The 12,983-nt window shown below is 43.4% G+C and overlaps 1 protein-coding gene across 1 annotated transcript in view; it reads left to right on the top strand.

Moving 5' to 3' along the window:
- The window catches only part of KCNK10 (potassium two pore domain channel subfamily K member 10), a 136,135-nt gene that overhangs the window by 91,374 nt on the left and 31,778 nt on the right, over positions 1-12,983 (top strand). Inside the window, exon 4 of the mRNA XM_059915811.1 lies at positions 6,611-6,771. Within this exon, the coding sequence (XP_059771794.1) occupies positions 6,611-6,771 (161 nt within the window). The remainder of the gene's footprint in view (positions 1-6,610; positions 6,772-12,983) is intronic.

Here is a 12,983-nt window from a genome sequence, read left to right as displayed (position 1 = left end):
TTCTATTCAATGGAGAAAATGCTATTTTCTCTCTCACTTTGTCTTAATTGAAAAATAATGTGTTGTGAGTTGAACAGCATTTAGCTGGCTAAATTTTGACTCCGGGGCGGAGGGTCTTTAGAGAGTCATACCATTAGAGAATTCTAAAGAAAACATAAGTACAATGTTAGTAAGAATAATGAAGTGAGGAAATAAGGTTTTTTCCCCAATTATTTAGTGGTAAATTCATTCATCACAAGTGGTAGCAAGGCTTATAAGAAAACTAAGAGCCTGCTAATTCTTCCCGTTCGTGCTGAGAAATTTTCCGTCATTTAGGACACAGGCAGTAGAGCAGCTGGAGCTGAGGAGCGTTTTCCTTATTTGTGAAATACGCATACATTAGCACGCTTGCTTGATTCACATAATGTGTGACATAATTCGGTAAACATTTTCCCATATTACTAAGGTTCTTTGAAAAACATAGGCTTTGATGGGTTCCATTGGCTCTACTATCAATGCTGTAATCACATGTTGTTGGAGTCTTATGCAGTTTTTACTTTTGTGATAGTGTAACATCACGATGAAAATCTTTGTTCATGAATGGTGATCGTCATCTCTGGCTGTTTCCTTGGAAAGATCCCCCAGGGCTTGCTGTGTCAAAGGGCCTGGACCTTTTAAAGGCTTGCCAAATTGCTCTCCAGAAAGACTCTCTTGAGTACTATGTACTATTCAGACACAAAAAAATGTGCTCATTATTTAGAATGTGTTAGAGAGATCTTAGGAATAATAGTCTTTTCCTGAAAGGCAGTGATATTACTCCGTATCAGAGGTCCCTTTGATCTGAAAATATCAAAGCTTCTTTTTTTTAAAAAAATAAGGTTTTCTTGTGCTCAGATATACAGAAAGATCTACAAGTGTATGGCAAAAGGGAGAACATTCAGGCTCTTCTCGAAACCAGGAGCCATGCCAGAAGACTAGACTGTTGTCTTTGTTGAGGCCATTGTGCACCCTGTTCCCTTTCTCAGTAACTAATTCTGATGTGAGAAAGTCCCACCTGCCTCAGTTGTTGACTCTGCTGGTGGGTCTCCAGCAACTAGTTTTTCTAAGCTGGAGGAATGATACTCCTGTGTGCAGATTCTTTCCCACAAACCATCACCTGTGGAAGGGCAGAAAATGATTGAGTTCTCACCAACAGCTATGGAATGCAATTAGATTTCATCTTTGAGGCATTTTTTTTTTTTGTCTTGGCCGCACTGCGTGGCATGTGGGATCTTATCTCCCTGATCAGGGATGGAACCCATGCCCCCTGCAGTGGAAGTGCAGAGTCTTAACTGCTGGACTGCCAGGGAATTCTCCATTTGAGGCATTTTTGGGTTAAGTCACTTGGCTCTACCCATATCCTAGAGAGCCCCTCATCAGGTCCCAGACGATAGTCAGTAACTGTGTTCCTTGCCTGGTGGCCTCAGTTAAGAACTGTACTTGCCAAGGGACCGAGGCAGCTATTTCTACTTGACTAGCACTTGGGTTGGATGTTTAGCCCATGGCTTTGGGAATAGCTGTCACTGCGGCTAACACTTACTGGGTACTTACTAGGTGCCGGGAACTGTGTTCCACATACATTATCTCACTTAGTTTCACATTAACCGCATGAGGTAGGTACTCTTATTTGCCTTATTTTACTAATGAGAAGACTGAGACCCAGGGATGTCAAGTAGCTTGTTCAGTATCTCAAGGTCGGTAAGCCATGGAGCCTAGCTTTATTCACCAGGACCAGCTACGTAAGGCACAAGGCCCAGTGCAAAATGAAAATTCAGTCTTTTGCTAAAAAAAAAGATTAAGAACGACAAAATGGCCAGGGCAGAGCATTAAACCAAGCATGGGGCCCTTCTAAGTGTGGGGCTCTGTGTGACGGCACAGGCCACACGCCCATAAATGCACAGACAGTAGGCTTTGAGAACATGTACTCTAAACCAAATACCAGAGCTGAATAGCACATGGTTTGCCCAAGATTTGACTTTTTGGCATGTAAACAGCAAATGGAAGAGTTTCATGTGCACTACTCAGGCCTAAGTCCTCTTTAAACACCAGCTTTCTCTTTGGAAAGGGCTTGGGCTCTTTTCTAGCCAGCGGTGACCAGAGCTAAGCACTGCCTTGGTCCTTCTCGTTCACAACAGAATGTTCTCTCTGGGCTGGTCATCTCCTGCCAAAAGTCACCAGAAGCCAGTTGGTGGAGGAGCTCCTGGGACTTCTGCTGCTTTATGAAATCCAATTCTAACGTCCTGGGCTAGTTCTGCCCGACCAGCTGCTTCTCACTTCCCAGCCTTTGCTGCCCCAGGGATACCCACACCCCAAATCCAGCTGTGGGCCCACCCAAGCCATTGAGTCAGCCCAGCCTGGGGCACAGGCATTTTGTCCTTTGTCCTGGTGCTATAGGAGAACAGTGGAGTTTCCAGAGGGAAAATAGGAACCAACCCTGTTTTCTCCTGGGGCTTAGTTTTCCTGGAGACACATGGCTTAGAAACGATTCCTTCCCACAGAAAACCTGGGGCAAGATGATAATTGTGGATCCTTACTGAGGGCTTATTCTTTGCATCATGCTTCACATGTATTTAATCTCCACAGGTTACTCATGCTTCATATGTAACTCTTTAAGCTATAAGGTAGTTGCTATTAATAGCCCCATCATTCAGTTGCGGAAAGCGAGGCAGAAAGGTAAATTGCCCAGGATCTGAGAGTTAGTAAGTGGAAGAATCAGAACAGGAATCCCTGCAGTCTCGAGTTCTAGAGCCACTGTTATACCTTACTTGAAAGTTCTATCAAGCCTTCTGGAAGGAGGGGCAGGGAAGTCTAGCAGGCCCAGTACAAATAGAGGCAAAAATCCAGGAATGTGGCCCTCTTGTTGCCTCCTGTTTAGAGCAAAGCTCTAAAATGTAACTTCTGGAATTTTCTCAGAGTAACAGGGTTGAGGGTCAAACTGGAGAACCGTCTTTCCATATAGTTCATCAGAGGCAGGGGACACAGATACACACACACACACACACACACACACAATACAGCATTACTCAAGAACAGCAATTACTTTATGTCCGATGTGAAGTGATGGCCTGAAATATATTTAAAGACTGATTTTGTTACCAAGTCCAAGCTCGCTCTGCTTGCCGCACGACAGGCCAATAAATCAGAGACGAGGTGCTGAGGCAACGAATAACGACTTTGACTTTAGAAGATGACAGACTAGTGTCTCCAATAAACCATCTTATCGGGGGTTTGGATGCCAGTTTCTTTTATAGAACAGAGAGGGGGAGGAGATGAGGAAGTAAAGTAAAAAGGCTAGAAGACTTGCAAATGTCCCCTGAAATGTCCAGCCTCAGGGAGGGGATGTGTTAATTTCTCCTTTCTTGCAGCCATCCACAGGTGGACAGGGTCTGGATGTTTCCCTGAACAAAGGCACTTGGGTTTAACATTCAGGCAGAGGGGCAGGGTTCCCTGAGGCAGGCCATTGTGTACAGACACTATCCTTTTAATGAACAAAAGCAACAGGAAGCAAAGGTTAAAGTAAAAGAAACAGATCCAACATGTAGTCAGATTTGGCTCTTCCCTGTTACAACTTGAGTATTACTTCACTAGTGCCCAAGAACTTTGCTCTAATTTTATTTTAGTGTCTAGTCTGCGAAACACTGAACAAGTAAGGAGCTGATTGTAATACTACTACTAACACTTTGCATTGGTGTAGCACTCTACAGTTCACTGATTTTCCCCACATTGTCCTTGAACCCCTCTAATACTAGGATTGGAGAGGTGAAGCGAGCCTAAGGCCAACCAGGTAGAAGGAGGTGGTATCGGATTCGAGCCTCATCTTCCCACTTTCTCTCATGCTCCTTAGGTGACACTGGAATGTCCCCTGAGCACAATCCTTACCCAAGTGGTGGGGCAGATCCTCTCTAAAAGCTGGAGAAAGGGGTGCAGCCCCTGTTAGGGCTAATAAGAGGCCTATAAGCAGGTTCAAAGCCTCAGTTTGTCTGCCTGTGTCTGCAATGTGCTTCTTTCTGAAATATTCAGACTAAAAGAAAACCTATATTTCTTGACAGTAATCAGGCAATTATGAGACAATCAAACAAAAATCATAAATGTTTCCACAAATTACCAGAATATTTCCAAGAGTCACCAAAACTCTGCATAAAGTGGAGCTGTATAGGCACATTTATTCCTTTTTTAATAAGGCTATCTTAATGTAAATTGGATTATTCTAGAGGGAAATGCTTACAAAATGATTTTGTCCAAGTTCCTGAAAACACCTGAAAAAAGTTCTGAGAGCTTTTTTTTTTTTTTTTTTGCACAATTAAATCAAAATCATGGTGAATAAAAGAAATGCAAGATTAGGAAGGCTTGCCTGAACAGTCATTTAAGAAATAGAAGCTATAATTTAGATGATTTGTGATAAGAGGTTTGAATGATTGTGACTGGAAAATTGAAAGGGAAAATAACCAGGTGACTCATCACCCAAAGGCAGATAGCGACAGTGAGTTCTCCAGGCCCATAGGAGGATGAATGATGGACCAACCATCAACATTATCTTTACTCTGTTGCATCCCCCAAATGCCAGTAAGCCATGAGCCCAATAACTCACTTCTTGCATGTCTTTAGAAATAGGCTCCACATGAGTTGCCCTATATGGGAGAATAGTTAGGTGACTATCTAGACACTAGTTAGCATAATATTGCAAGATTCATTGGCATGAAAGTGAGTAACAAGTAATTTAGAGTCTCATCTCTGTATAATTTGTGCTAATGCTATGCCTTTTTCTTCCAGCACCACTTTCTTCAGTCTCGTCATACAGAGTAAGCCGAATACTCACTAGACATGAGTTACTTATGTAATTGCAGAACTCTTGAGAATGCAGGTGTTGGTGTTTTCAAAGCACTATTTGATATAACATATGAATAGACCTGGCTATAAAAGGATTCTTTTGTATTTAAACATCCATTCCACCAACAAACATTTATTTAGCACCTGATAATCCTTGGTGCTAGAAGTGGGTGGGATATCATCTCACATCGGTCAGGATGGCCATCATCAAAACATCTACAAACAATAAATGCTGGAGAGGGTGTGGAGAAAAGGGAACCCTCTTGCACTGCGGGTGGGAATGTAAATTGATACAGCCACTATGGAGAACAGTATGGAGGTTCCTTAAAAAACTAAAAATGGAACTACCATACGACCCAGCAATCCCACTACTGGGCATATACCCTGAGAAAACCATAATTCAAAAAGAGTCATGTACCACAATGTTCGTTGCAGCTCTATTTACAATAGCCAGGACGTGGAAGCGACCTAAGTGTCCATAGACAGATGAATGGATAAAGAAGGTGTGGCACATATATACAATGGAATATTACTCAGCCATAAAAAGGAACGAAATTGAGTTATTTGTAGTGAGGTGGATGGACCTAGAGCCTGTCATACAGAGTGAGGTAATTCAGAAAGAGAAAAACAAATACCGTATGCTAACACATATATATGGAATCTAAAAAAAAAAAAAAGGTCATGAAGAACCTAGGGGCAAGACGAGAATAAAGATGCAGACCTACTAGAGAATGGACTTGAGGATATGGGGAAGGGGAAGGGTAAGCTGGGACAAAGTGAGAGAGTGGCATGGACATATATACACTACCAAATGTAAAATAGATAGCTAGTGGGAAGCAGCCTCATAGCACAGGGAGATCAGCTTGGTGCTTTGTGACCACCTAGAGGGGTGGGATAGGGAGGGTGGGAGAGAGGGAGACGCAAGAGGGAAGAGATATGGGGATATATGTATATGTATAACTGATTCACTTTGTTATAGAGCAGAAACTAACACACCATTGTAAAGCAATTATACTCCAATAAAGATGTTAAAAAAAAAAAAAAAAAAAGTCGGTAGGAGGAGAGGCAGGACTCAGATGATACGGAGTTCCCAGGAAAGAGAAAAAGAGATCCGGGCAGAGCTAACCATCACTGTCAGTGTGAGCAAGAGCACGAAGTCTTCCCTCCTCCACTCTTTACCGTTTTCCCAGGGTAGGGCTGTACGATCCATGGGTCCTTTCTGAATTTGTACTAGACCACACATCCTCCTTAATGTGGAGCACCCATCACCCTAAGAAGGCAAATGCTGGAGACAACCACAGCCTGTTAGGAGGAGGGGATGGCCATGGGATGAGGCTGTAAGGGAGAAGCTCTTTTTAAATCTAAAAAAGGCAATGCTGAACCCTTCTCAGGTGTTCAGCGTCCCTAAACCAGACACATCCTAGATGTTTGATGTTTCTGAAATGGGCTGTACCATTTCCCATCAGAAATGCAATTCTGGGTGATCATAGATTTCCTAAAATGTCATCTAATGAAACACAATAAGATCCTGGAAACCTGTATCCTTTTGAAAGTATTTACAGGGAGAGAAGGAAGAGAAGCAATGGAACAATGTTCTGAATTTTATAGGGCCTTGGAAATGAAGTTCTGCTCCTAAAACTCATGAAATGGAGGGGGGGGTGGGGAATAGAGAAACCCTTTAAGAAGTCCGGATTCTTTCGTTCAGTGCTGTAATTTCTCTGGCGCCTCACCATTCTCCCTCTCTCTTTTTACTATTTCTCACCAGGGTATGGGAATATTGCTCCAAGCACTGAAGGAGGCAAAATCTTTTGCATTTTATATGCCATCTTTGGAATTCCACTTTTTGGTTTCCTATTGGCTGGAATTGGAGACCAACTTGGAACCATTTTTGGGACGAGCATTGCAAGAGTGGAGAAGGTCTTTCGAGTGAGTACTGCCATCTATTTAAACCCTAACCTCTGTGATCCAGTTGGCTTTAGCCTGACAGGATCCAGAAGGAATTACCAGGGTGTTATTGTATCATTATCACTTTTAAGGGAATAGTTCAATGTTATGGTCGTATTTTTAATTTTGGCCCATGGTAGTCACAGGTACTGTGCCTAAACTCTTGTCTCTTGTCGGTCTTCCTGGAATCACAACACAAGAGGGTTAAGTATAGATTTGCCAACACAGATTTTCTGAAGAGGTGAGGCATACGCAATTTCTTATGAAAGGTGGAAGATGGGTTCCTTAGTGTGTTGGCAATAAAGTAGAGAATTATAAATCCATCCATTTTGTTTTTAGAGCTCCTTCACTTTATTTCCAAGCACAGCATCTTCAGGCTGATTCTGGCTTCTAAGACCTCTTCCAGAAGCCTGCATTTTCTAGACATTGCTTTGTGCTATGTATCTGTCTCCTCATGGTCCCCCCCCCCACTGCTGAGTGCTCCATCAGCAGTAGTACACTAACATACTAATTCATACTAAGGTGTTGATGATTGCTATTGCCTTAATTAGGTTTTTCCTCTTGAGAATACTCACCTTTAAACAAGGGACAAAAATCTCATTGGAATTATTTATTTTCTACAGATGGCATTCCTGGCATCAGTGACAGGCATGTGGAGTAGACGTGATTGGACTGGGGTTTCCAAAGCCCTTTAGCTCACACCTGTTCACATAGTTTAACAGAACACTAGTTTTACTTAGGTGCAAGGTCGTTTCTGCTCTCTTTCTCAGTTTTGACATAATTCTCAAGTCTTTCAAACCTTCTTCAGGGAATTATTTCTCATGATGACTTCATATTTAAAAATGATAATTTGAGGTCTTTTTCAGAATCTGGCAATGATGGGCAAAGATAGATCAGTGGTAAGTTCTAAGGCTGCGCTTGTTTTCCCCTCTGAGACAAGAAATCATGACATAAACTTCTCTTTAGAAGAATGCAAGGTAGCTCTCCCCTCGAGAGCTACCAGTTTCAGAAATTCTGGTAGAGTTGAGTGGAGGAATAAGGCACTAGAGCTGGCTTAGAGCCACCTTCTATAAGCTCAGTGATCTTGGGTGAGCTGCCTCAGTTTACTCATCGCCAAAATGGGATGGAATTTGAATTTAAGGTCTGGGTGATGATTAACTGAAATAACGTATGGAAAAGAGCTTGGTACAGGGCCAGACACAGAGTTCAGTGCTGCTGTGTGTCTCCTGAAAGAAGCACTTGTTGGCAGGCTAGCCACCCATTCAAATTTCATGAGTAGCTCGGTGACATGGGGGTTTTCCTGGAATGTTCCACAGTCTTTGCCCCGAAATGCTGGCTGGCCTCATTAGAACATGCACCTGGGCCCCGTGATCACCATGGAAACCATCAGTGCTCAGCTTCTGTGCTTCTCAGATGCTTGTCTCCCTAAACCAGATGTGGCAACCTTGTCTCCAAGAGCAGTTTTGAACTTCTCAGAGGTACCCTTTTAGCTGTGTCCTCTTGGCTTCTGATTTAGAGAAAAATGAATCTGGCGGATTAAACACTCAGAAGAACAGGAGTCAAATGGAGAAATGACTGATCTGGCATTTCTATTTTTATATAGCTTCTCTAGATCTGAGTTTATTTGTAGAAAGAAAGGATCAGACTACAGGCGTTTGAAATCCCCCTTTAGCAAAAATAAAATTTGGTTACTGTATTCTAAATGAGGGAAGAAGTTGCAACCATTTTGATGACATCTGCTACCGAAACTGGGGACTTAGTTCCCATAACGAATTTCGGACTGCAAGTACAGAGGACTGTTCTTCCCCTTAAAGATGTCTCTCAAATGGATCATTCACAGGACTCTGGGACAGAGCCTTCAAAATCTCGTTTCATTTTTTTTTTAAAGGTTTATTATTTATTTTATTTATTTTTGGCTGCGTCAGGTCTTAGTTGAGGCACGTGGGATCTTCATTGAGGCAAGCGGGATCTTTCATTGCGGTGTGCGGGCTCTTCCTTGTGGCGCGTGGGCTTCTCTCTACTTGTGCCGTGGGTTCCAAGAGCACGTGGGCTCTGTAGTTTGCGGCACGAGGGCTCTCTAGTTGTGGCGCATGGGCTTAGTTGCCCCGTGGCATGTGGGATCTTAGTTCCCCGACCAGGTATCGAACGGGTGTTCCCTGCATTGCAAGGCGGATTCTTTACCACTGGACCACCAGGGAAGCCCCTCACGTTTCATTTTTATGCTGATGGCCCACTCAGGTCCTTGCAGTGCTATCAAAGACTGGGAGTCTTTTAGGAAGGAGCAGCAGTATATTACCGAATTGGAAGCACACTATGTATGCGTTTGCAGAACATTTGGAGGGGGCTGTGGAAGGGGTGTCTGAGTTCCAGGAGGAACATGGGTACACTTCCTGAAACTACAAACAACTGATTCTGCAGCGGTTTGCTTGCTGCATGCAGTTTTGGTGGAAAATCTCAAAGCTTTTTTCTTTTCATTTAAACTACATCTAAGAGGCCCGTTACCCTTAGGTGATTATTTGAGAACTGAAAATTGTACAAACCAACAAAGCTTGGGGTTGTGAAGTTTTAGTTCCCATGAGGAAGGTTTATTTATTTATTTATCTTTTCACCTGCTCACTGATTAAGGCTTTCCATTCATCTGGTGTGTTTTCTCTCAGCTCTAGGAAGGAGAGGATTTTTAGTGGAGTAAAGATAAAATATAAAATCTAGGTGCCTATATTCTGAGGTGATATGATTTGGTTTCTTCTATCCCATTCCACGTCTGAGCCTCATTTTAAAGAATTGTGGAGACTTATTGTATTATATAGAAATGCCACAAGCATTCCTGAATGCCCGACTGTTGGGGTTTTTATGGGGTGAATAAATGAAAACTTTTTTTTCCCCTCTGGAGTTCAGAACTAATTGAGAAATAGACACAGGAGTCAGATGGAGATTAAAAGGTCAGCTTTATTGCTGATAAGCTCATCAGAGAATGTAGCTTTAGCTTTGATGCCAAAAGGACTTACTAACCATTTTCACCCTGAATTCGAAGAATTTCCCTGCTGTATTAGTTTTCTATTGCTGTGTAACAAATTAGTACAAATGTAGATGCTTAAAGCAACACTCATTTATTATGTCATAGTTGTGTAGGTGAAACGTCTGGGCAGGCTTGGCAAGGATTCTATGATTAGGATATCAAAGGCTAAAATCAAGGTGCTGGCCGGGCTGGGCTCTGGATCCGGGGAAGAATCTGCTTCCACACTCATTCAGGTCTTGGCAAAGAATAGTTCCCTGTGGTTGTAGGACTGAGAGTCCTGTTTCCTTGCTGGTTGTCAGGTGGGGGCCATTCTTACCTTTGAGGTTGCCTGCATTCCTTGGCCTCCATCTTCAAAACCAGCATGGAACCCTTCTTCTATCTCTATGACTTCCCCTCTGCGCTCTCCCATCAGCTGGAGAAAGCACTATGCTTTTAAGGGCTCATGTGATTAGATCAGACCCACGTGGACAATCTCCCCATCTTAACGTGAACTGTGCCCTATAACATGACAGAGTCATGGGAGTAATCGCTCATCATATCACAGGTTCTGGGGATTAGGGAGGGGCATCTTCCATGGTCATTTTAGAAAATCTGCCTCCCGCTCCATCTCGGTCATTGGTAGCACAGGCCTCCTCAGTGAGGGCAGAGTCTGCTCCACTGACCTTGCTACATCATAGAGAGCAAAACAGTGCAGCTCTCTGTAGCAGATGGTTTCAAACAAGAGATGAAAGAGGCTGAGCTGAGGGAGCTCAGTCCCTTCTGCTGAGTCCACTGGGTAAGCCACTGCCTGGCTGAGCAGTGGGGGTAGAGATACGGAGTGTTACTCTAGCTGGAGTTCTTCTACGTGCAACATGAAAATGGACATTGCCCCCAACGTCGATTTACAGTGGATTAAGAATTTGACACTTACTTATCTCGCATAGCAAGAAGGCTAGAGGAAGATTGTTTCAGGTTTGGTGCATCCATTTCCCAGTGACAAGTTAAGGATTCTGGTGCCAATTCCAATGTGTGGATTTTTCTGCACACCACCAAGTAATTCTCTGGCTCCAGCTGGGTGTCCTACAGTTCAACTCAATTCTGTCACTATCTGTCTGGAATTAGCATCAGATCCCACAGGTTAAGGGCTCAGTCCTACAAGCCTGCCCTCCACTTTAGATGCCAACTGCAAGTCCAGCTTGTTACCCATGCTTCTGATGAATGACTAAAAATCAGAGGTTCCCACAGCATCTTCCTTCCTTGGGTTCAGTTAATTTGTTAGAGTGGCTTACAGAACTCAGGAAACCAGTTTACTCACTAGATTACTGGTTTATCACAAAGGATATTTAAAGATATGAATCAAAAGTGAGATGAAGAGATACACAGGGCGAGGTCCAAAAACAATGGAGCTTCCGTCCCCAGGGAATTTGGGGCCTGGCATGGTGGCATGTGGAGTGTTATGGTTCACCAACCTGGAAGCTCTCTGAATCTCCTCCTTTTTGAGTTTTTATGGAGATTTCATCACATAGGCATGATTGATTCAATCGTTGGCCATTGGTGATCAAGTCAACTTCCAGCCCCTCTCCTCTCCTGGGAAATGGGGGGTTGGAGGTGGGGTGGGGTGGGAAGGAAAGTTCCAGCCCTCTATTCCTGGTTTGTTTCCCTAGTAACCAACCCCCATCTTTAGGGGATTCCAAAGCTACCTCATTAACATAACAAAAGAACCTTTATGGCTCTCATCATAGGAAATTCCAAGGGTTTTAGGAGCCCTGTGCCAGGAAAGACCAAGACCAAATACATATTTCTTGTTCTCAATCACAATATCACATGCATATACCCAGGTTTGTTCTCTTTCTGCTCTGCTGTCTTTGGCACCTTAGCTTTGCATCTTCAGGCTTGTGACCACCTTGTTTGCAAGATGGCTGCCTCAGGACCCAATAGCATGTTTTCACTCAACCACATTTTAAAAATTTATTTATATTGAGGTATAGTTGATATTACAATACTGTAGGTTACAATATAGTGTACAATACAGTGATTCACAATTTTTAAAGGTTATACTCCATTTACAGTTATAATAAAATATTGGCTATATTCCCTGTATTGTACAATATATCCTTGTAGCTTATTTATTTTATACATGATAGTTTGTACCTCTTAATCCCCTACCCCTCCCCCCTCCCTCTTCCCACTGGTAACCACTAATTTGTTCTCTATATCTGTGAGTCGGCTTCTTTTTTGTTATATTCACTAGTTTGTTGTAGTTTTTAGATTCCACATATAAGTGACATCATATAGTACTTGACTTTCTCTGATTACTCAACCACATTTAAAGTAAGACAAAAAGGGCTCCTTTTATGGGAGAAAAATCTTGCCCCAAACTTTCCCTGCAGACTTCCTCTTCTGTCTCATTGACCAGAACTGGGTCGCATGACCATTCCTACCCGCCAGCGAGCTTAGGAAAGTGAGTAATTGACGAAGGAGAATGGGGTGGATTGATTTAGACCATTGGTTCTCAACGTGTGGTCCCTGGACCAGCAGTAGCAATAGCGTCCTCTGGGAACTTGTTAGACGTGGAAATTCTTAGAGAAGTTGGGGCCCAGCAATCTGTGTCTGCCAAGCTTTCCAGGTGATTCTGATGCCTGCTAAAGTTTCAGAACCCCAAGGTACAGAGGAATCATGTTTCATCTCTGGCTGTGATGAACAAAGTTAGAATGCTGAGAGCAAAGGAGAAGTTGGGGTAAGCAAATGACAGCATCTGCCACAGGTGTCAGCCAACTGCTGGCCACACGGACCACTCACTGTGATGCCGCCCTCTCTCCCCCTTACGTATCAATAAATTTGGTGGCCTTTGGGATCCTTGACTGAGGAGAGGCTAACTTATACGATACCTAACAAACACCACCAGCTTACTCACCCCCCTCCCCCCGGTCTGCTGCTGCCTGGGCAATTCTCCAGACTTCAGGGTTTTTCAGGGGAATAGAGCCAGGCATGGCATGGCTCTTCAAAGCTTTGGCCTCCAGTCACAGCCCACTGGCCTGAACAAGTCACACTGCTCCATCCAACCGCAAAGAGGGCCTGGAATGCATTGTTTGATCTCCAGGAAGGGGAGGGGATGGGAAAATAGGTGAGTACTAGTAATGTCACGTGCAGATTCCCTGGGACTACCTGTTGGCTCCGCTCTAGGGTGACAAGCATCCCT

This window comes from Balaenoptera ricei, chromosome 2 (genome assembly GCF_028023285.1).
Source record: "Balaenoptera ricei isolate mBalRic1 chromosome 2, mBalRic1.hap2, whole genome shotgun sequence".
Classification (NCBI taxonomy): domain Eukaryota; kingdom Metazoa; phylum Chordata; class Mammalia; order Artiodactyla; family Balaenopteridae; genus Balaenoptera; species Balaenoptera ricei.
The sequence above is the reverse complement of the archived record's forward strand: the minus strand, read 5'-3'. Positions and strand labels throughout refer to the sequence as shown.